Genomic DNA, 21730 nt, shown 5'->3' with positions numbered 1-21730 from the left:
TTTTTTTTTCCCTCTGCTCTCGAAATCAAAATCTTTAGTTCAATTTTTTTCCTAACTAGAAAAATATCCAACTAATTTTAGAAGCCACTCGCCTCTCCTATCCCACGACCTTCCCAATTCTGAGAGAAGCGAGAGATGGAGATCTGAGCGATATCAAGAGCCAAAAAAAAAAAAATTAATCGTGTAATTTTTTTAATAAAAAAATAGAAATAGTTCAACTAAAAATAAAACTTTACCAAATTATAACTTAATAAGAGTTAGTTTGGTAATTTATTTTCATTTCCAATTTTCAGAAATGTTCGGTAACCATTCTTGTTTATCATTTCTAAAATCTTAGCCGTTTAAATAATTTGGAGTTGGCACTTGCATGTCTATTTCAATATTTTTTAACTCTTTCTTTTCTTTTTTTAAGAAAAAACTTTCTATGCTAGTTCTATTTCTTTATAAAATTTGTACCGACTAATTATACATTAAATAGTATATGTTAGATTAAGCACCCAAGGTCTATCTCTAATACCGTCCGATTAGCTTAGTAACGTTTCGTATTAAAATGTAACTAAGGTGCTGGCTAATCGCTTTAAATTGGAACTCAATGATTGTTCGGTTCAAAAGCGAGCCATTAAAGATAATATATCAACCAGAGAAAAAGCAAATCATGGACACTAATTTGAAGCAATCAGTTTTCTTGCAAAGCTCTTAGCAATTGTTTTTGGTTTTTTTTTTAGTACAGCTCTTAGCAATTGTTGAAGGCATGAATTTTCTCAATAACTAGCATTTAAAATTTATATGATTTATACATACTCTATTTTTTTTTTTTATATAAATAACCAGTTAAAAGTGATTACTATATAAAACCAATTCATTGGATCTTCTTTATCAAATAATAAAAAATAAAAAAATAAAAAATTCAATAGATTTTTATGTAAAAAAAAAAAATCAATAGATTGATATTTTATTAGTTGACTAAAATAACTTAAATCACACTATTTACCATCAATTTACTAATTCAACTTAAATAATGTAAATTAATTTTTAAAAATTAATGAAAACTAAATAAAAAGGTAAGAATCAACTCGGTTGAATTGAATCGAATCAAATTAAAATATATAAAAAATTCAATAATTAGACATAATTAATATAAATAACAATAATTTAAAATAATTTAATTTATATGATTTATTTGAATTAAATTTGATCAGTTCTTAATCAATATTTATAGTGGCCCAAGATTTATTAATTTCTAAAAATAATCACAAAATAAACATATCTATAATTTATTTTCATGAAAATCTGATGACATTATTCTCAACATAAAAGCAAACATTTAAGTCATATTTTTTGAAACCTAAAACCATAATGACGAGAGTAAGAACAAAATAAAAAGCTATATTAATAAAATTATTTATTTATTGCCACATCAACCTAAAATTAACACACAAAAAAGCTTTTTTCTTATCCTACTTGATAGAAAATTAACAAGAAGCATCTTTTTAAATCATTTTAAACCAGATAAGCTTAGCTCAACCTTAGTTGATACTGACAAACACGCCATGAGTTCGAATCCCTCCACCTCACTTAGCTTTTTGTTGTACTACAAATTTATTTTAAATACTTCTAGAAATAAATTATAAGATTTTGAAACTATGGACCAAAAAAGAATTTTTGAAGTTCACCGACTTAAGGTATTTTATCTCTAGAGCTCCGTTTGATAACTATTTTGTTTCCGTTTTTTAAAGTTATACTTATCTGTTAACAATTTTTTAGTATGTTTAAACTTTTATGAGAACATATTTTTGAATTCTTAGCTAAATTTAAAAACAAAAAAAAGTTTTTGAAAACTACTATTTTATTCTTAGTTTTAAAATTTTAGCTTAATTTTGAAAATATTTTAAAAGAGTAGATGCAAAATAAAAAAAATACTTAAGTAGAAGTATAGGGTTTACGAGCTTAATTTTCAAAAACAGAAAATAAAAATATAAAATAGTTATCAAATGAGGCCTAAATAGTTAAATTGCCTATTAATTATCATATTAATGGGAATAAACCATTAATAATAATAATAAAAAATAAAATAAAATGAGAAAGTACACCTAGATTTTAAATATACTTTTTCTATCCCACATGTGAATTCGTCCTTTCTTTTAAAATATTATATAATTAAAATAAGAAAGTAAATTAATATTCACCTATGAAGAAGATTACTAATATTTTAACTAATTAAACTACGTAATGGATCAATAAAAAATATTTATTAAATAATCGAACAAGAAAGTTAACTTAATTTTTTAACTGAAAATTAAAAAGGTATAAATAAAGTTTTTATTAATTTAATTTGTAAGGGTAAATGGTATCCTACCAAATCGCACTAAACGGACCATTCAACCTTTGAGATTTGTATTTAAAAAAAAAAAGAAAAAAAGAAAAAAAATCTTTCAGATTTGATTTTTTAACTTATTATTTTGCTCACACAAATCCCCACGTTTTGCATTCTCTGGGTGAAACATATATTTTAAAGATTTCATTTAATCTCTAATTTTTCTTTAATATTTATTTTAGATTTCATTTTAATAGGTGCGGTATATATTCCCACTCGAGATGGATGAAGCCTCACAATTCTTAAGCTAAAAGAAAGTTTCGTATTTATTTGATTTACTTTATTCATTTTGGTCTATATACTTTTTTAAAATTTCCTCTTCTACTTTATAATTTTTATTCATTTTAGTCAATCTGTTTTTAAAGCATCTGATTTGTCACTGTACTTTTAAAATTAATATTTTTTTTGTAACAAAAATTTTGTATATGATGAAAACTATTTAATACAAATTTATGACTACCTTTGATAAAATTTAATGAGTGAAATGTCATGTTAAAATTTTTATCTAAATAAGTGAGATACAAATGAAAATTAAGGGATCAAAATAGTCATTTTTTAAGTATCAAGACCAAAATGAGTTCGAAAGTATATGAACTAAAATGGACATTTTGAAAATTCAACGTAAATGAACAACATCTTAGAAGAGTAGTACGAAAAGAGTAGCATTTAAACCTATTATATATATATATTATATAAAAGTCTTATTTTATATTTGGCAGACCCGTGAAACAAGGGTGGGGTAAATATCGAAATTGCCCCCTCCATAATTTACGTGAAATATTATAAAATTTACGTTCATTTTTCAGTAGGATGCCGTAAATTTAGTCATTACTAAACATGGCTTTTTGATATTTGTTGAAGCCCAGATTGATTTCCTTTCCTCGTAACCCAAATTGATTATGATTTTGATTTCAAATCAATTTCCAACCATTTTCTTTCTTTTATTTTAACATCCTCTCTCTCTCAAAATTCACCAACAATTTCCTCCCCAATTTTCTCTCCAGTTTCTTCATTTTTCATCTCTCTAAAATTTCAATGTTCTTGACTATTTGACAGCTTTATTTTATAAGAATTTTCTTACAAATTTTGTAAGCGAAAATTTGTATATCACTCTTTGGGAGAGTTTGTGAGATTGTTTTTCAAAATTTCGATTCTTGCAAGGGTTGCTCTTGAGTCCGAAAAAGAGTGTTGTCACGGTTTGATCTTGAATCGTGGAAAGTATCGGGTTTGTTTTTGCTCCAGAAAAAAGAACATTTTACCGGTTGGACTCTAAGCCGTGGAAAGAGTCGAGTTCTTCAAGTTTGCGAAGTGGAGTAGGTCGGTTGTTGCCGAACCACTGTAAATTTTCGGTGTTATTTTGTCTAAACATCTCCTATTCAATTTTTGCAATTAATTTTCTTTATTATAAATTGTATGAAATTAATGGTTAGAATTTGTTATTCATGTTTTATGTGCAATATTTACATTGAAATTAATTTGGGTGCTTGAAATGTTATTTCTAATTTATTGATTAATTTTGTGTTAAAATCACGTATTTGTAAAAACTTTACTTGTTTATTTAAATTGGACCCATCGTGTTGAAAAATTTATAAAATTTCATCAAACCCTATTTCTAATTTATTGATTAATTTTGTGTTAAAATTACATGTTCGTAAAAAGTTTACTTATTTGTTTAAATTGAGCCACCGTATTAAATAGTTTATAAAATTTCATTAAACCCTATTCACCCTCTCTAGGGTTGTCATACAGATCCAATAAATACATGTATATAACTGTTCGTACCGAAAAAGCTTTGATAGTCACAACAAATATTCGAGATTATTGCAAGATATAATTCTACAAAAAAAAGTTAGCACTCTGAAAAAATTAATGTTGCGTACCTTCACCCTTCACATTTAGGAGTATTTATAGAATTTTCTAGATAACCGTTGGTGAAAAATGATTTGAATTTTGAATATACGGTTTATCCTCTAATATTTAGGTAACTGCATGCCTAATCAAGGGAAATTGGTTAGGCAATTGGATATTCAGATTATCAAAGCTAATTCTCCGACTAGGTGTCCAGTTTGGTATCTTCTGAACAAGTACCGCTTTGGGGGTATTTTCTACACTTGTCCCCCATACGAGCAAATCTCCAATGACGTGTTATTAATGAAATTGAATATTAATCAATAACAATTGAAAAATTGTTAAATTTAGCAGGGTAATACATGTATATCTAAACACAATTACTTAGAAGGTCAATACATGTAGAATCTCTGTATTAAGAGGTCAATAATCTATTTAAATATAGAAAGTAGTTGAACTTATTTAGATATACTCCTCTGATTGTAAACGACACATTCATGTGGTCGGTCCCACATCTATTTTTTATTTTTAAAATATTCCTAGAATAGAGGGAGGCAATCAAACAAATTTTTAAACTTTTCTTTCGTTCGTTTTTCATCATTCAAAGTCCCAAAATCATGACAAAAAGATTACTGGACTTACCTTCCTCGAATGACCGTGGAGAGCGGCGGCTAGAATGGTGGACAAAGACTGTTGGACAACAGTGGCGACTGCTGTCGTTAACGGTTGACAGTGGCGGGTTGGGTCAAGATAGGAGGACTTACAGATTTGGGCGCACGCGGTGGATCTCAATGGGGTTGGCGGATTAGCGCGACTGGCGGCTCTCGACGGTTGACATTGGATAAGAACGTTAGGAGACGGCGGAAGGGGGTGGCGGGCGGCGTTGTAGCTGAGTTCCGGTGGCAACCGGCTGGAACGGAACGACATGCAGGTGGCGTGTGGATGGAAACTTCCAAGTGGCGTCTGGCAAACAGCAACGGTACATAGAGGTGAAATTTTGGGGTGGGAAGTGTAGATGGGGGGCGCTCCACGTAAGATAGTCAAAGTATGGTTGAGCAATCGTCATGATATATTTGCTCACATTTCGGGCGAAAGTCATAATTTGCAGGAACATTCTATAGTGTTAATAAGAGGAAGTAGAGTGAAAGATTCGCCGGGCGTGAAATCTCATTGTTTTTAGGAGTCAAAGATTTGCTGGGAATTCTAGATCGAAGAAGAGGCAGATCTAAATATGGTGCACAAAAACCAAAATTGATAAGAATGGAAGATGCCTCTTTCACTTGTTTTTCTCGGTCAGTCGAGGATACAACCATAGTGTTAGTCCCCAAAATCAAACTATGGGACGTTTAGTGTAAAAGGGGGGCGGTGTGCAAACTCTAAATTAGAATGTTAGGATCCTACTTTTTCTTAAATTTCCCTAGAAATAATAATATTTACCCTTCCTATCTATGAATTTTAGATTTTAAATCAATAAATTTCAAAATTTACCTTAACAAAATTTTAATAATTTCAAATTACTTTCAAATTTGATTTCATATCAATTTAAAATCATATTTAATTTGTTTAAATTTTGAAAAATAGTTTGAAATCAATTTAAAATTAGATTTAATTTGTTTAAATTCTGAAAAATTGTTTCAAACCTAGTTTCAAAATTTTATTTTATATTAATTTTATATTAGATTTAAGTTGTTTAAATTTGATGTTTTCTTAGATACTGATTGTAGAACCAAAAAATTTGGGCAAATCATAAACGGCCACGTCATTATCTATTTTATTTAGGGATTAATTATATATTAACCCTAAATTAAAATTAAAGATAATTTGACAATTAAAATATGTAATTGGGTCATATGGGTATGGGCTTAAAATCGATTTGGTTCACAATCTTGGCCCAAAACCCAATTTACCATGAAATAAAGTGGATTAATATTTAAATTTAAATAAATCCATTTAAAAGAATTGGGCTTGGCCCAAAATTACCCAAGCCCGATGGCCCACCAAAGCCTATGGAAACCTCTATAAACAGATGAGACCTCATTCATTTTGGCGGTTCATAATTTTAGAGAATTGAGAGAATTCACACTAAATTGAAGACTCTCTTGAAGACTTGAAGATTCAAAGACCAACTTGAAGACTTTGAACGCTTGAAGACTTGAAAACTTTCGAAGAACATATAACTTCGATCCAAATTCAAGAACAAGCATCTCAATCTTCACATCAAGTTCGAGAGAAAGAATCAGAGGATAAAGATTAGAGATCGAATCCACTATACAACATATACTACAAATATAAAAGTTCAACTCCACGAAATATAATTTCTCCGGAAATTTCGTGTGAACAAATTGGCACGCCCAGTGGGACAATCTCTACCTCTCATCTCTTTCCCAAAGGCTCAAACTTCTCTCAAGAAAAAGAAAGAAGAAACAATGACATCTAAGAAAACTTCTTCGAGCAATACCTCTTACACAGGACCGATCACCCGTAGCCGTTCAAAAGAAATCCGGTTAGGAGAAGATCAAACACCTCTAGCTGTTGCTAAGAAAATACTGCAGCAGATGAAGAAACCTACTCAAGTTGGGGTCGTTATCAAGGAGAATCCTTTGTTCATCGAGTCTGCTCCTTCCTCTGTTCAATTGGAGAAAATTCCAGAAATCGATGTGATGTCTGTTATGATGGCCGATGCAAGCAGCACGGAAGAAAGGATGGCTGAAATGGAAAGGAAACTCGCTGTGTTGATGAAGACAGTGGAAGAAAGGGACTATAAAATCGCTTCCCTGAAGAATCAGATTGAAAATAAAGATGTTGCCGAGTCGAGTCAAACCCCTGCTCTCAAGATAAATGATAAGGGAAAGACTATCGCTCAAGAAAATCAATCGCAGTATTCCACTTCGATCGCTTCGCTGTCTGTTCAGCAGCTCCAAGATATGATCACGAACACGATCAGAGCGCAATACGGCGGACCTTCTCAAAGCTCCCTCTTGTATTCTAAACCATATACTAAGAGGATTAATGATCTAAGAATGCCTGCCGGATACCAACCTCCAAAGTTCCAGCATTTCGATGGAAAGGGCAATCCCAAGCAACATATTGCCCACTTCGTCGAAACTTGTGAGAATGCTGGCACAAGAGGCGATCAAATGGTCAAGCAGTTCGTCCGAACGTTGAAGGGAAACGCGCCTTTGACTGGTATACTGATCTCGAACCTGAAACAATCGAGAGTTGGGAACAACTTGAAAGAGAATTCTTGAATTGCTTTTACAGCACAAGGAGAACCGTCAGTATGATGGAGCTCACCAGTTGCAAACAAAGAAAAGGTGAACCGGTTATTGAATATATCAACTGGTGGAGAACTCTAAGTCTTGACTGTAAGGACAAACTCACAGAAGTATCTGGTGTGGAAATGTGCACTCAAGGCATGAATTAGGGACTTCTTTATATCCTTCAAGGGATAAAACCCCGCACATTTGAAGAACTAGCAACTCGTGCTCATGACATGGAGATAAGTATTGCTAGTAGAGGTAATAAAGAGCCTCTGGTCTCAGATGTGAAGAAAGAGAAGAAGGAAATGAAGAGCACAGAGAAGATCTCCAAGGGTTCTATGAAGGAATCTATGGTCGTTAACACGACTCCTCTCAAATTTTCCTCGAAAGGAAAAGAAAAAGAAAGGAAGATAGAAAAGCGACAAGATGAAAAGGTAAGACGTCGCCCATCTCTGGAAGAAAGACAAGAAAAGGTTTATCCTTTTCCAGATTCTGACCTTGCAGATATGTTAGAGCAATTACTAGAAAAGGGACTCATAGAACTTCCTGAATGCAAACGACCTGAACAAATGGGAAAAACAAATGATCCTAACTATTGTGTATATCATCGAGTCGTTAGTCATCCAATAGAAAAATGCTTCATTTTGAAAGAACGAATCTTGAAGCTCGCTCGAGAAAAGAAAATTGAGCTGGATCTTGATGAAGTGGCCCAAACAAATCATGCTGCAATAATCCCAAATTCCGGCAGTCAGTCGTCGACAATCTCATTTCATGACGACGAAGTGGTTTGGATCCAATTTGGGACCCTCGAACCTATGGCCATTTCATCCCAACATACAGCTCATAGGAAGAACTTCCAAGAAAAAGACGAATTTACAGAGGATGAAGAAGGAGAATGGACTCTCGTAACTCGTGGGAAGAAGCAAAAACAAAATTGCTTCAAGAAAGAGTCTCGCTTATATCGAGACCAAAAAATAAGAAGCAGAATTCAGAAGAAAAAAAGAAATAAAAGTTTGAGGAAACCTAAGCTGGTCGTGGAAGAGAACGAATATATTTCTCGACCTCAACAAGTGATAACTTTGGAAGATTTCTTTCCAGCGAGTTTCCTTAATGATAATCAAGAGGAAATCTTTGAAATAGTTTCTTGTCACACTATCACTATAACTGACAATGACAATGCTTCTACAAGTTCAACAGAAGCAACGACAAAGTCAGAAAAGGTATGTCATCTTTCAATATAAGTGATTTGTTGTCGCTTTCTCGAGAGGTAAAAAATGCTCTTGTTAAGGCATTGAAAGATTCTGACATTCCGGCCTCTCAAGCAAACACATGTGCTTCATGTTGTACGTCTATTGGCTTCACAGATGAAGATCTGTTGCTTGGGTCAAAACCCCATAACAGATCGTTATTTGTCTCAGGATATATTCGGGAACAAAAGGTCGATCGAATTCTTATTGATGATGGCTCAGCTGTCACTATAATGCCTAAGTCAACCATGAAGCAGCTAGGCATTTCGATGGAAGAGTTATCAGATAGTAAACTGGTGATCCAAGGTTTCAGTCAAGGTGGTCAGCGAACAATTGGCATGATCCGTCTTGAACTCAGCATTGGGGACTTAAAGGCTAACACTCTATTCCATGTCATAGACTCCAGGACCACCTACAAGTTATTATTAGGGCGCCCTTGGATTCATGGAAATGGAGTAGTAACGTCCACACTTCATCAATGTTTCAAATTTTATCAAGATGGCATTAAGAAAATTAAAGCTGATACGAACCCGTTCTCAGAGGCTGAGTCTCATTTCGCAGATGCGAAATTCTATATGAAGACTGAGGTTATAGGGGAAACTATACCCACAGAAATCCCCTTGATCAAGAGCTGTGATAAACCTAAGTCAGAACAACTGGAAGATTCTTCAGCCAAAAGATTAATCAAAGAAGTAAATACTTCTAATGTCCAAAAGAATGAAACATCTACTAGCGCCACAAAGTTATGGGCTTCGAAGGTTGCGAAAGTGCCAAGTGCTCCTATCCTTCGCTATGTCCCTTTATATCGGTGAAAAAAGGGTGAATCACCATTTATGGAATGCTCGGGAAATCTAAAGATCGGTGATGTAGAAATCGTGAAAGAGAACTTCACCAAGCCTCTTACAAAGATAACAAAGCAAGAGGCTAAAAAGTCCGAGGACGACCAGATAAAGGTGATCTTGCCTGAGAAGCGAACGAAGGATGGATTTGACCCTAAAGCATATAAGCTTTTGGCAAAAGCAGGTTATGATTTTACAACTCATACTGAGTTTAAAAGCCTAAGGATCTTCGATGAAATACTCAAACTTTCTTCAACCCAAAAGAAGTTGCAAAAAGAGGGTTACGTTATACCTACCTCTAGAGCAGGCCTTGGATATAAATCACCAGAGCCTGTTCGCATTACCAGGAAAGGAAAAGCAAAGGTCGCAGACACGAACCATATTACGGTAGAAGAAGCTGACGACCTTGAAAAAAATAAAGAAAGTGCTAACCAAAGGGTTTCTGCGTTAGATCGCATCAGACTGCCAGTTGCACGCTCTTTGATCTTCGAAAGATTAGGTGTCGGTACTGCAGAAGAAGAAGCTTCATATCCAGCTTCTAGTTCTACGCGCACTTCGGCTTTTCAGAGGTTAGGCACGACCACAAGAGAAGAAGGAAGCTCACGTGTACCTATTTCTTCTAAACGACCTTCAGTTTTCCGAAGACTAAGCTTTACACCAGCGAAAAATACGGACAAATGTTCTGCATCAGTTTTTGAACGCCTGAGACATGAAGGGACAGGAGAAGCTTCAAAAAAGAGGCAATTTACTGAGACGAAATGTGACAAAGAAATCTGTAGTAGTGTTCCTTCCAGAATGAGAAGAAGGACTCGTATTTTTGTAAGTACGGAGGGCTCCTTGAAGGTGAAGCCGCATACTATCATCCTAACAAGACCGTTGGATGAGAGTGAAGAGTACGAGGAAGATAAGGCCGAATGTTGCCATGTTACTGTTGAAGAGGCCTCACACACTGAAACATCTGAAGAAGATGTCGAAGAAGCCCCATCATCATTAGAAGATGGTAATCAGCCAACAGTTGACGAACTTAAGGAAGTAAATCTTGGCACGATAGAAGATCCGCGTTCAACCTTCATAAGTGCGTCACTTACTCGTGATGAAGAAAGTAAATATATGAACATACTCATCACATACAGAGATATTTTTGATTGGTCATATAAAGAAATGCCAGGACTTGATCCAAAAGTGGCAGTCCATCACCTTGCAATTAAACAAGGATATCGGCCAGTGAAACAAGCACAACGTCGATTTCGACCAGAACTTATACCTCAAATCGAAGTTGAGGTCAATAAATTGATAGAGGCGGGTTTCATCCGTGAGGTGAAATATCCAACATGGATAGCAAACATTGTTCCGGTAAGAAAGAAGAACGGCCAACTTCGTGTGTGCGTTGATTTTCGTGACTTAAACAATGCATGTCCCAAGGATGATTTTCCATTACCAATCACTGAAATCATGGTTGATGCTACTACAGGACATGAATCCTTATCTTTCATGGATGGATCATCAGGATACAATCAAATTCGGATGGCACTCGAAGACGAAGAAATGATAGAATTTTGAACTCCGAAAGAGATATATTGTTATAAGGTAATGCCCTTCGGACTAAAAAATGCAGGTGCCACTTATCAGCACGCCATGCAAAAGGTCTCTGATGACATGCTACATAAACATGTTGAATGTTACGTTGACGATCTCGTGGTTAAGTCCAAAAAGCAACAAGATCATCTGGGGGATCTAAAAGTAGTCTTTGATCGCTTGAGAAAGTATCAATTAAAGATGAATCCTCTCAAGTGTGCATTCGGAGTTACCTCGGGAAAGTTCCTTGGTTTCATTGTAAGATATCGGGGAATCGAAATCGATCAGTCAAAGATTGACGCTATTCAAAAAATACCAAGACCTAGGAACTTACATGAGCTGAGAAGCCTTCAGGGTCGTCTGGCCTATATCAAGAGATTCATCTCCAACCTAGCTGGCCGATGCCAACCTTTCCAGAGATTGATGAGGAAGGATACAAGTTTTGAGTGGGATCAAGCATGTGAAAATGCTTTTGAAAGCATAAAAAAATACTTGCTTAATCCACCCGTCTTAGGTCACCCATAGCAGGAAAGCCGTTGATATTATATATCACGGCGCAAGAAAGATCGCTCGGAGCGTTGTTGGCACAAGAAGGAGAAAAAGGGAAAGAACGAGCCCTTTATAACTTGAGTAGAACCTTAATCGGAGCTGAGTTAAACTACTCTCCAATTGAGAAGATGTGTCTTTCTCTCTTCTTCGCTGTCGATAAATTAAGGCACTATATACAAGCCTTTACGGTGCATCTAGTTGCTAAGGCTGATCCAATGAAATATATCTTATCGAGGCCGATCATTTCGGGACGTCTGGCAAAATGGGCTATTTTGCTCCAACAGTACGATATTGTTTACGTACCGCAAAAGGCAATGAAAGGGCAAGCATTAGCAGACTTCCTAGCGAATCATCCAGTCCCATCAGATTGGAAATTGTGCGAGGACTTGCCTGATGAAGAAGTATTCTATGTTGAAGTAAAGAAACCTTGGACCATGTACTTTGATGGTGTAGCATGAAGAAATGGAGCGGGGGCAGGTGTTGTCTTTGTCTCACCTGTGAAATATATGTTACCCTATAGCTTCACACTTGGTGAATTGTGTCCAAACAATGCTGCTGAATATCAAGCGATCATCATAGGACTTCAAATTGCCATAGAAATCGGAATAACATACATTGAGATCTACGGCGACTCGAAGTTGATAATCAACCAACTTCTGCTGGAGTATGATGTGAAGCACGAAGACCTTCAGCCTTACTTCGTTTATGCGAGACGACTACTAGAGAGGTTTGATGGTGTAACACTAGAGCATGTTCCTCGTTCGGAGAACAAAAAGGCAGATGCCCTAGCAAATTTGGCTACTGCTCTTACGGTTTTAGAAGATGAGACGTTGCACATTTCACTCCGCCAGAAATGGGTCACCCCACCAATTGAAAGTGAGCATCAAGAAGCAAATGCTATATCAGTTTGCATTATTGAAGAAGAAGATTGGCGACAGTCCATTCTAGATTATCTTCAACATGGAAAGCTTCCAGTGGATCTCCGACATAAGACTGAAATACGTAGAAGAGCTGCTCGATTTATCTACTACAAAGATAATTTGTACCGTCGTTCATTTGAAGGCCTCTTCCTTCGATGTTTGGGAAAGGAAGAATCAGCTAAGGCATTAGAAGAAGCACACTCGGGAGTTTGTGGTGCTCACCAATCTGGACCAAAGCTCCATCTCTGATTAAAAAGAATGGGTTATTATTGGCCCACAATGGTTCAAGATTCTATGGAATATGCGAAGAAGTGTGAAGCTTGTCAGATTCACGCTAATTTCCTACATGAGCCACCAGAGCCTCTACACCCCACAGTAGCTTCGTGGCCATTCGAATCTTGGGGACTCGATCTTGTCGGTCCTATAACACCCAAATCTTCAGCTGGACATTCTTACATACTCGCAGCGACTGATTATTTTTCAAGGTGGGCTGAAGCGATTACACTAAAAGAGGCAAAGAAAGAGAACATTGTAAATTTCGTTCGAACTCATATAATTTTTCGGTACGGAATACCTCAACGAATTGTCACTGACAATGGTAGACAATTCTCCAATAGTCTGATGGACAAACTATGTGAAAAGTTTAGCTTCAAGCAATATAAATCGTCCATGTATAATGCTGCAGCGAATGGATTGGCAGAAGCATTCAACAAGACGTTATGCAACTTATTGAGGAAGGTGGTCTCCAAGACAAAAAGAGACTGGCAAGAAAAGATCGGTGAAGTGTTATGGCCTTATCGAACTACTCATCGTACTCCTATAGGAGCTACGCCTTACTCTTTAGTTTATGGTGTAGAAGCTATCCTTCCATTGGAGCGAGAAATTCCATCACTAAGAATGACAGTGCTAGAAGGTTTAACCACTGAAGATAATGCAAAATTACGCCTTCAAGAGTTAGAAGCACTTGACGAAAAGAGACTTGATGCGCAGCAAACATTGGAATGCTATCAAGCTTGAATGACCAAAGCCTTCAATAAAAATGTTCGGCTTCGGTCATTTCAAGTTGGTGATATGGTACTTGCTGTTCGAAGACCTATCATCACGACGCGTCACACAGGGAATAAGTTCACACCTAAATGGGATGGACCCTACATCATCAAAGAAGTTTACACAAATGGAGCATATAAGATCGTTGATAAAGATGGATTGAGAATTGGTCCAATTAACGGCAAATTTCTTAAAAGATTTTATGCGTGAAATGTAAACACTCCTTATCGTAAGAGTCTAAACTACATGATACTCCTGGCCCGCATGAGTTTAAAAGGTGAACGGCCCAAAAAAAAATAATTTTGTATTTGAACTACGTTATGACTTGATCTCTTCCTAGAATACGTAGGCAGCTTAAAGAAATCTTTAAGTTCAGTTCAAGTTTTTATAAAAAAAAAAAATATGGCGACACTACAGTAACGCTGCAAAACGCAACCTTACCAAGAGTGACGATACGATGCTTAACCCTATTGAACGCTAGCCTTGTAGCAGAATGAAGGATGGTCACTGGGGCATATACCATCAAATTAGGTTGTGCCCCTCATGATAAGTATCATCCCTCAAACTCGATCTTTGCTTGATGGTTGATGAAAATGTTGCAGCCGATTGATCGTTGGTGAAGATATTGCAGGCAATTAATCGTTAGCGAAGAAGTTGCAATCGCTTGATCCTTGGCAAATGAATTGTAGCTGGTTGATCATTAGCAAATATATTGCAAGTTTGATCGTTGGCAAAGATATTGCACCCGTTTGATGATTTGCGAAGAAGTTGCAATCACTTAATCATTGGCGAAGAATTCTCAGTTGCTTGATCATTGGCCAATATATTGCAAGCTTGATCATTGGCAAAGAATTTGCAGCTATTTGATCATTGGCGGATATATTGCAAGCTTGATGGTTGGCGAAGATATTGCAGTCATTAGATCGTTGGCGAAGAAGTTGCAACCAATTTTTTGTTGGCGAAGATGTTACAGACGCTTTATCGTTCACGAAGATATTGCAACTGATTGATCATTAGCAAATAAGTTGTAGCTGCATGATAGTTAGTAAAGAAATTGCAGCTTTGCGAAGAAATTGTAGCTGCTCGATCGTTGGTGAAGAAATTATAGCCGCCGAATGTTATCCCCATATAGGCGTCATCCCCGAAAGGATGGTAACCGTGAGGGATACTTCACCAAATTAGGTGGTATTGTCCCGCGAAGATGCGTGAGCCGGATGATATCCTTATATAGGCGTCATCCCCGAAAGGATGGTAGCAGTGAGGGATACTTCACCAAGTTTGGTGGTCTTGTCTCATGAGGATGTGTGAGCTGGACGATATCCCTATATAGGCGTCACCCCCGAAAGGAGGGTAGCCGTGAGGGATACTTCACCAAATTCGGTGGCCTTGTCTCGCGAGGATGTGTGAGTCGGACGATATCCCTATGTAGGCGTCACCCCCAAAAGGAGGGTAGCCATGAGGAATACTTCACCAAATTAGGTGGCCTTGTCTCGCGAGGATGTGTGAGGGATACTATCCCTTACGAGCTAGCAAGGGGACCTACGATAAGAAGTTCCAACGATACGAGATTAATTGATTAAACTCATTAACCATATTAATCAACATTCGTTAACTGTAGAGTATTTTGCATCCATGGATATTGTCCATTAATAGTAAGTCAATCTTTCACGAGTGTTCGTAACTACAGTTGGGTCAAATTATTGTTTTACCCTTGAGTTACATCTTTCACCTAAGTACCACTGATCCTCTAATGAACAATCTGTTTATGGTCCGACCATTAAACAGAAGTCCCTCTCGGGTCAATGAGAGGGCGTGACCCCTTGTTCAAGTCCCGGAGTCAGTACTTAGAAGAACACTCATCTACTTACCTTAAAGTCATGAATGAGTGAATTTCATCTTGTGTAGTTATGTTCCCAGCTTCCCACTCAGTCTCGTCCCTAAAATGGTAGGAATATTAGGTTAACAACTCGGGCATCTTTCACCCATACAAATCAAAGGATGATCCCTTATAGGTAGGAGTCTATAACTTAGTCAAAATTGAGGTTGAGTTACCTGAAATTCCTATGAAATAATAATCTATTAGATAACGGTAATAGCTAAACATTAATTATTTCGCAGTTCAGTTATATACAAACTCATTGCGTATGATACCCCAACTTGCATGCCTCCACATGAATGATTTGGATTAAGTCGTTTGTAACTATTACAAAGTGGGCCATATCCATAGTATTACCAAGATAAGGTACCCAACCTTATCCATATACTATAGACCCTTTAGGTTATTAGTAGAACATTATCCACCTGTATATCGAATATATACTATATATTAAATATGTTCACTGTATATCAAATATATACCATGTATATCAAATATATACTGTATATCAGTTATATACTGTTCCAGTTACATGACATAACCTTGGAGGTTAGTTTATTGGATTTGGGTTAATGCAATTCTAAAAGAAACTTCAATAACAACTTTATTGAATAAGCATTTGTTTTATATTTACAAACCACGAGTTTAGGGCATAAAACCCAACATGCTTAACTTTGGAGATTTTATAATCGAGTCACCGAAAAGGAAAGTGCACCTGATTAGTATAAGTAATAACTATCAATTCTTTTAAGCTTTTCTTAACCATGCTTCCATGATCTCAGAATCCCTCTTAGTCGAATGTGGTATCGATTCATTCATGTATCCATCCTCTTTACTCGGGTGTTACAACTATAAACCTAAGGTTGTAATCTCATGGTATATTCACATATATCATTATTAGTCTAATAAGACCAAACCGAATCGACCCTATAATTATTACCTATAAAGTTGTTTATACCTAGGGGTTGGGTTAAATTGACATTTGTTGGCAAGTATACGTTGTATATGTATAAACTGAATAATAATGGCAATATTTACAACGTAACTGGCTACAAATAATTATAGATCTTGACAGCTTGATGACACCAAAACTTTACGAAATATGGTCGATGCACGCTACACTAGCGCTAACCTGAAGACAATTATTCGCTCTGCACAAGTTGCTAGTAGATTATAGCGATCATCTCAGCAGGATACAACGACTAACTCCAGTAGAACTGCCACCTTGAATTACTCGGATCTGCCACCTCGAACAACCCTTAGATACGTGCTCTGAACACAAACAAGAACAATATCACAAAAGAAGAGAGAATTCTTGTGAGAGGAAGAGGAACTCACTTGAGAAAAGCTTGATTTCTCAAATGAGGAAAATTACAACTATTCAAAACAAGTAACATCTCACAAGTATCTTTTAACACATATAAAGTTACACATGTGTAACTTTGCAACTTTAACAAAATAAAGGAAAAAACTCCTTATTTAAACATATAACTTCAATTTTAATAAAATGAATAAACATAACAACTAAAAAAATAAATAAACAATTGATAAACAAAATTCACAACGTATATGTGAATTAAAACTTACAAATTTAATTTTTGATATTAAATTTGTAATATTCAATTGTTTATCAATATTTCAAATTTTACTTTCTTTCACACTTTAAAAATCCAACAATCTCCAACATGAAAGAAAGTGAGTCAGACAACACAAAAACCAAGACATTGAGAGAAAATAAATAAGTTATGCATCAGGAGATGTGCCTTCTAGACTTGAACCTTCCTCAGTGAATATTTATCGAATTTACCGAAGAAATAGTGAGAACTAGCTTTGGAACTATTCTTCTCGTAATAAATCGAGACAACAAATGACACATAACTTATCTTGTATCTTTGAGTTCTATACGGTTGTATCCATTTTGGTCTTGGACAAGATCCTGAATTCATGAGAGCTTTAGAGAACATAAGCCATTTGAAAAGTTCTCATAGAATCGACTCAATTCTACTCTCATATAGGTTAGCTGATATTGATTAAGAGTATTATGCCACTACCTCTCTTGTAATCAAGATATCACTATGACCTTAACATCAACATATCAGATACTTAATCACGTATGGGAAGAAACTATAAGTTTTTTACTGTGTCAACTATGAATTATCCAGTTTGCTTATTGAACCTAGATCTTAGGATCTCCAGTTAACTAGGTTAGGTTACCAGATACTTCATTTCATAAGCTTTAATCCTATTTCCCTCGATGTATATGCAACTTGCTCTCTTGACAATCCTTTCGTCAAAGAATCTGCAACATTCTCTTTTGATTTTACATAATCAATGGAAATTATTCCATTAGGAACTCTTTAATTTCCTAATACCTCTTTAAAAGAGGATAAAATTAATCTTTAAAAATAGAGGAGCCTTATTTGAAGATCCATCATCTCAAAAAGTTCTCTTCTCCTAAATTCAAGTTCTCCCACTCTTCCATGAGTGGCTAGGCTTTAATTCTTCAAATTCAAGGATGATTCAAGTCCAATAGTAAGCTTGGGAGGCTTGAGTTAGATAGAGATTTCTTCTTTTTCAAGTATTCTTTATTTCTTGTTCTTATTATTTATGAACATTTTATATTATTTAAATCAACGCCTTAATTCATATTTGTTGTTCTACTGCTACCCATGAGTTTGTGATCCGTAATTATCATGAATGATTGAAATAAGTAGTAAAGAGTTGACTTATGTGTGTGTATTTATGTCTTTTCCATGTTACATAGCTTGCATAATAGACTTTAGGGAAACAAAGGGACAAAATTAATTAACTTGCAGCTATCTTAAATTAATTGATTTTGGTTTAGTCATTCTCATTATACTTTTAATGCTATTCTTTGATTAATATGGAACGCTATCGTGTCCAGTTGATAATTAATAAGATTTAATTTTGATGCTTGGTATAAATTAATCAAATTAGGAGAATTAAAACTTATCACGACTGTTTCGAGTAAATAAACTAAGTTCTTGAATCAATAAATCAATTTTGTATAAAACCTATGATCAAGATTAGAATTGAATGAAAATCACACTTTTGGATTAAAACTTTGGTAAGACTGACTTTCGTTTTACTTTTAGTTTTTTCAAAACCCCCAATTTATTAAAACTTTGAGAAGTTAAATTCATTGGTTTCCTTGGGATTCGACTTGCTTTCACTACTTCTACAAGTTAAATTTAGTAAAATCAGTAATTATTTTGGAGGTCCTTGACAACCCTTACCAAGCCACAAGGTTTAAAAAGAAAAAATAATAAAAAAAGGCATGTAGAAAATTGTTAAATCTGTTGTCTATGGCGACGAAAACAAATTTCGTCGCCAAAGACCTTTGGCGACGCAATTAGAGATTACATTGTCAAAGGTGGCGACGCAATTAGAGATTACATTGTCAAAGGTCTATCGCGACAGGGCTATGCCGACAAACTTGGCGGAAAAAAATATCATCGGCAAAGAGTTTTAACGACGAAATATTGAGCTTTGACAACAATTTTGTGTGTCGGAAAAACTCGAATTCATTGTAGTGATAAAAGAAGGTGAAAGATTTGCATAGAAAGCAAGCACAAAATTGAAGAGTAAGATAAAAGATGAAAAGCATCAACGTGCAAGTATTTTTTTTTATTTTTTTTTTATTTATTTTTTTAAGAAAACATCAACGTGCGGTGCAAATATTGATAGACGACAGACGAAATTGAGGGAGAAAAGAGAACAAAAATGAAAGAGTAAAATAGACATAAAGCTTCACACCTAATTTTTAATTTTAAAAAATTATATTTAATGAAGATTTTACTGCAGCTCATAGATTTTGTAGGGGTAGAATTTTTCTATATTTGTATTAATTTACTAAATTAAGCAAAAAAATTATTATTTTTTAAATAATCTTCTTTTGGGAAAAAAAAATTCTAAAATGGTGGATTTTTTTTTTTAGGATTTTCTCTTCTTCGCAAATGTACTCCTTGAATAAATTTTATATTCTCTATTAGCATATTTAATGAATGAACGTTCTTAATTTATTGCTAATTTTTCTTGATTATTGATCATTGTATTACATTTTAACCTTGTTAATTCCTGTGACACTAAATCCTTGAGTTTGTTCATTTTATAATGAAAAAGAAATGCAAGATTGAGAGGGAGAGAAAACCCTAAAAAAGTTCTTTCTAGTTCAACTGATGAAATTGAGAGGGATAAAAATTGATTTTTTTTACCTAATTTTGTAAAAATAATTAGGAGCATTTCATATACATAAATCAGAAGTATCACTTAAAAAAAAAATCAAACTCATAAGCATCCCCATTATCCAACCATGAGAACGATTGAACTTTGCTTTATCTCGATTCCATCGACCACCGTCTCAACACAACGCACTCTACAATTTCTTCCAATCTGAACAATTATAAATTTGGAGAAAGCCAACAGCTACTATCAACTTCCCATTAATCTTCTCTCAAATCAATTCAACTTTAATTTCTTGATGAGTTTGTTTCTCTTCAATTCCTCTCTCGATCACTTATATGTGCATTGTCGTTGTCATTGCTAAAGCAAGAGAATAATCTCCATATCTTTACACCACTTGGAAATTTTTTTCACTTTATTCCATCTACCACCTTTTTTTTCCCTGAAAAAAGTGGACACATATATATATATATATGGTTTGGAAGGGAGTCAGGAAGATGAAAGGATTGAGAGATGGCATGTGGCGTCTTCTCTTCTCCCAATTAAAATAATGAAAATTGAGGAGTTAAATAGATTTTTATTTATGTTCACACGAGATTTTCGAAGAAATTATATTTTGTGGAGTTGAACTTTTATTCAATCTCTAGTATTTATCCTCTGATTCTTTCTCTCGAACTTGACGTGAAGGTTGAGATGCTTATTTTTTTTTTAATTTAGATTGAAGTTTTATGTTCTTCGAGTCTTAAAGTCTTCAAAGTCTTCACGTTGGTCTTTGAAACTTTAATTCTTCAGAAGGTCTTCAATTTGGTGTGAATTCTCTCAATTATGAAATCCTGAACTTTTGAAAATGAGGGAGACCGCTCTATTTATAGAGGTTTCCACAGGCTTAATGGATTTTGAGCTTGAGTTAGTTTGGACCAAACTAATGGATTTCGGTCATGTGTCCAATTTAACTTCAAAAGATCTGGGCTTGGTAATTTTGGACCCAACCCATGGATTTGAGCTCTATTTAGGTTATGATCCCAATTTAAATTTCAAAAAATTTGGGCTTAGGTGATTTTGGACTCAGCCCAACTTTTTAAGTAGATTTACACTTATTTAAATATGAGATAATGTCTTGGACGAGATGTTTTGAAAACTTATTTTCACAAATGTCTAAAGTTTTCCAATTTTACACTTCTAGATTTCTACATTTAGGAATTTTTATTAATACCAATTTTACCCTTATTTATGGCATTTATATTTATTATTGTAATTAGTTTTTTATTGAAATATAAAAGATTTAAATCCCTAGATTTTCTAAACCTTTAATTATTGTGGGCTCCAAACCAATTATTTCCATAATCCCTTAATTTAATCATTGATATATTAATTACAAAAAGATTATCCCATGATTTCAAATTCAAAATTAATTACTATCTAGATTTACCCATGATTTCAATTTGAAAATATGCCCACAATTTTCTACAAGTCTCATTTCCTCCCATGATCTTCCTTCCCCATGCTTTCAGTGTGCTGAATGAGAGAAATTGCCGGTTGATGAAGATTATGGCTGCTGCTCACATGTGAAAGGTGAAGGATTTATGAATTTATGTTTTGTTGTTAGAATTATGGCCGAAAGTTTATGGTTGCTACTCATGTTTTTTTTTGTGACAAGAAGATTTTTTCACATGCTTTCAGTGTGTTGATTTATGGATTTATGTAAATCCATAAATGGAACATACTACATGGTCATCAAGCTAACAATAAACTAAAAGAACATATAATTGTAATTCACATTAACTTAAAATACATTCACATAAAGTACTTACTTGAATAATCAATCTCATATAAACTTGTATACTGTTGTATCAAACCACCATTAACAAATAAGGCTAAAAGAACCTACTAAATATATAAAATATATCAGTATTGAGCTCTTATAACTGAAGTAGAATCAAATACCCACTTGGTACTTATTTGTAGATATAAACTACATCCATATATAAAATA

The 21730-nt window shown here is 34.6% G+C and overlaps 1 protein-coding gene and 1 pseudogene across 1 annotated transcript; both read left to right on the top strand.

The window, feature by feature from the left end:
* The first annotated feature begins 6705 nt into the window (after positions 1-6705).
* On the top strand, positions 6706-11668 carry LOC148207708 (uncharacterized; annotated as a pseudogene).
* A 152-nt stretch (positions 11669-11820) lies between these two features.
* LOC148207707 (uncharacterized) lies at positions 11821-12861 on the top strand. The gene is made up of 2 exons (XM_088118330.1): positions 11821-12128; positions 12213-12861. The coding sequence occupies exons 1-2, from the start codon at positions 11821-11823 to the stop codon at positions 12859-12861; spliced, it is 957 nt and encodes a 318-aa protein (XP_087974456.1).
* Positions 12862-21730: the final 8869 nt, after the last annotated feature.

Source organism: Momordica charantia, unplaced genomic scaffold (genome assembly GCF_013281855.1).
Source record: "Momordica charantia cultivar OHB3-1 unplaced genomic scaffold, Mcharantia_2.0 BLBB01000102.1, whole genome shotgun sequence".
NCBI classification, from domain to species: Eukaryota; Viridiplantae; Streptophyta; class Magnoliopsida; order Cucurbitales; family Cucurbitaceae; genus Momordica; species Momordica charantia.
The sequence above is the reverse complement of the archived record's forward strand: the minus strand, read 5'-3'. Positions and strand labels throughout refer to the sequence as shown.

Excerpts from the sequence above, each read along its gene's own strand:
- LOC148207707 (XM_088118330.1), top strand. The coding sequence starts at position 11,821 with ATGTGTCTTTCTCTCTTCTTCGCTGTCGATAAATTAAGGCACTATATA. Across the intron at positions 12,129-12,212 it reads GTAAAGAAACCTTGGACCAT|CTTCACACTTGGTGAATTGT; the intron begins GTACTTTGATGG and ends GTTACCCTATAG.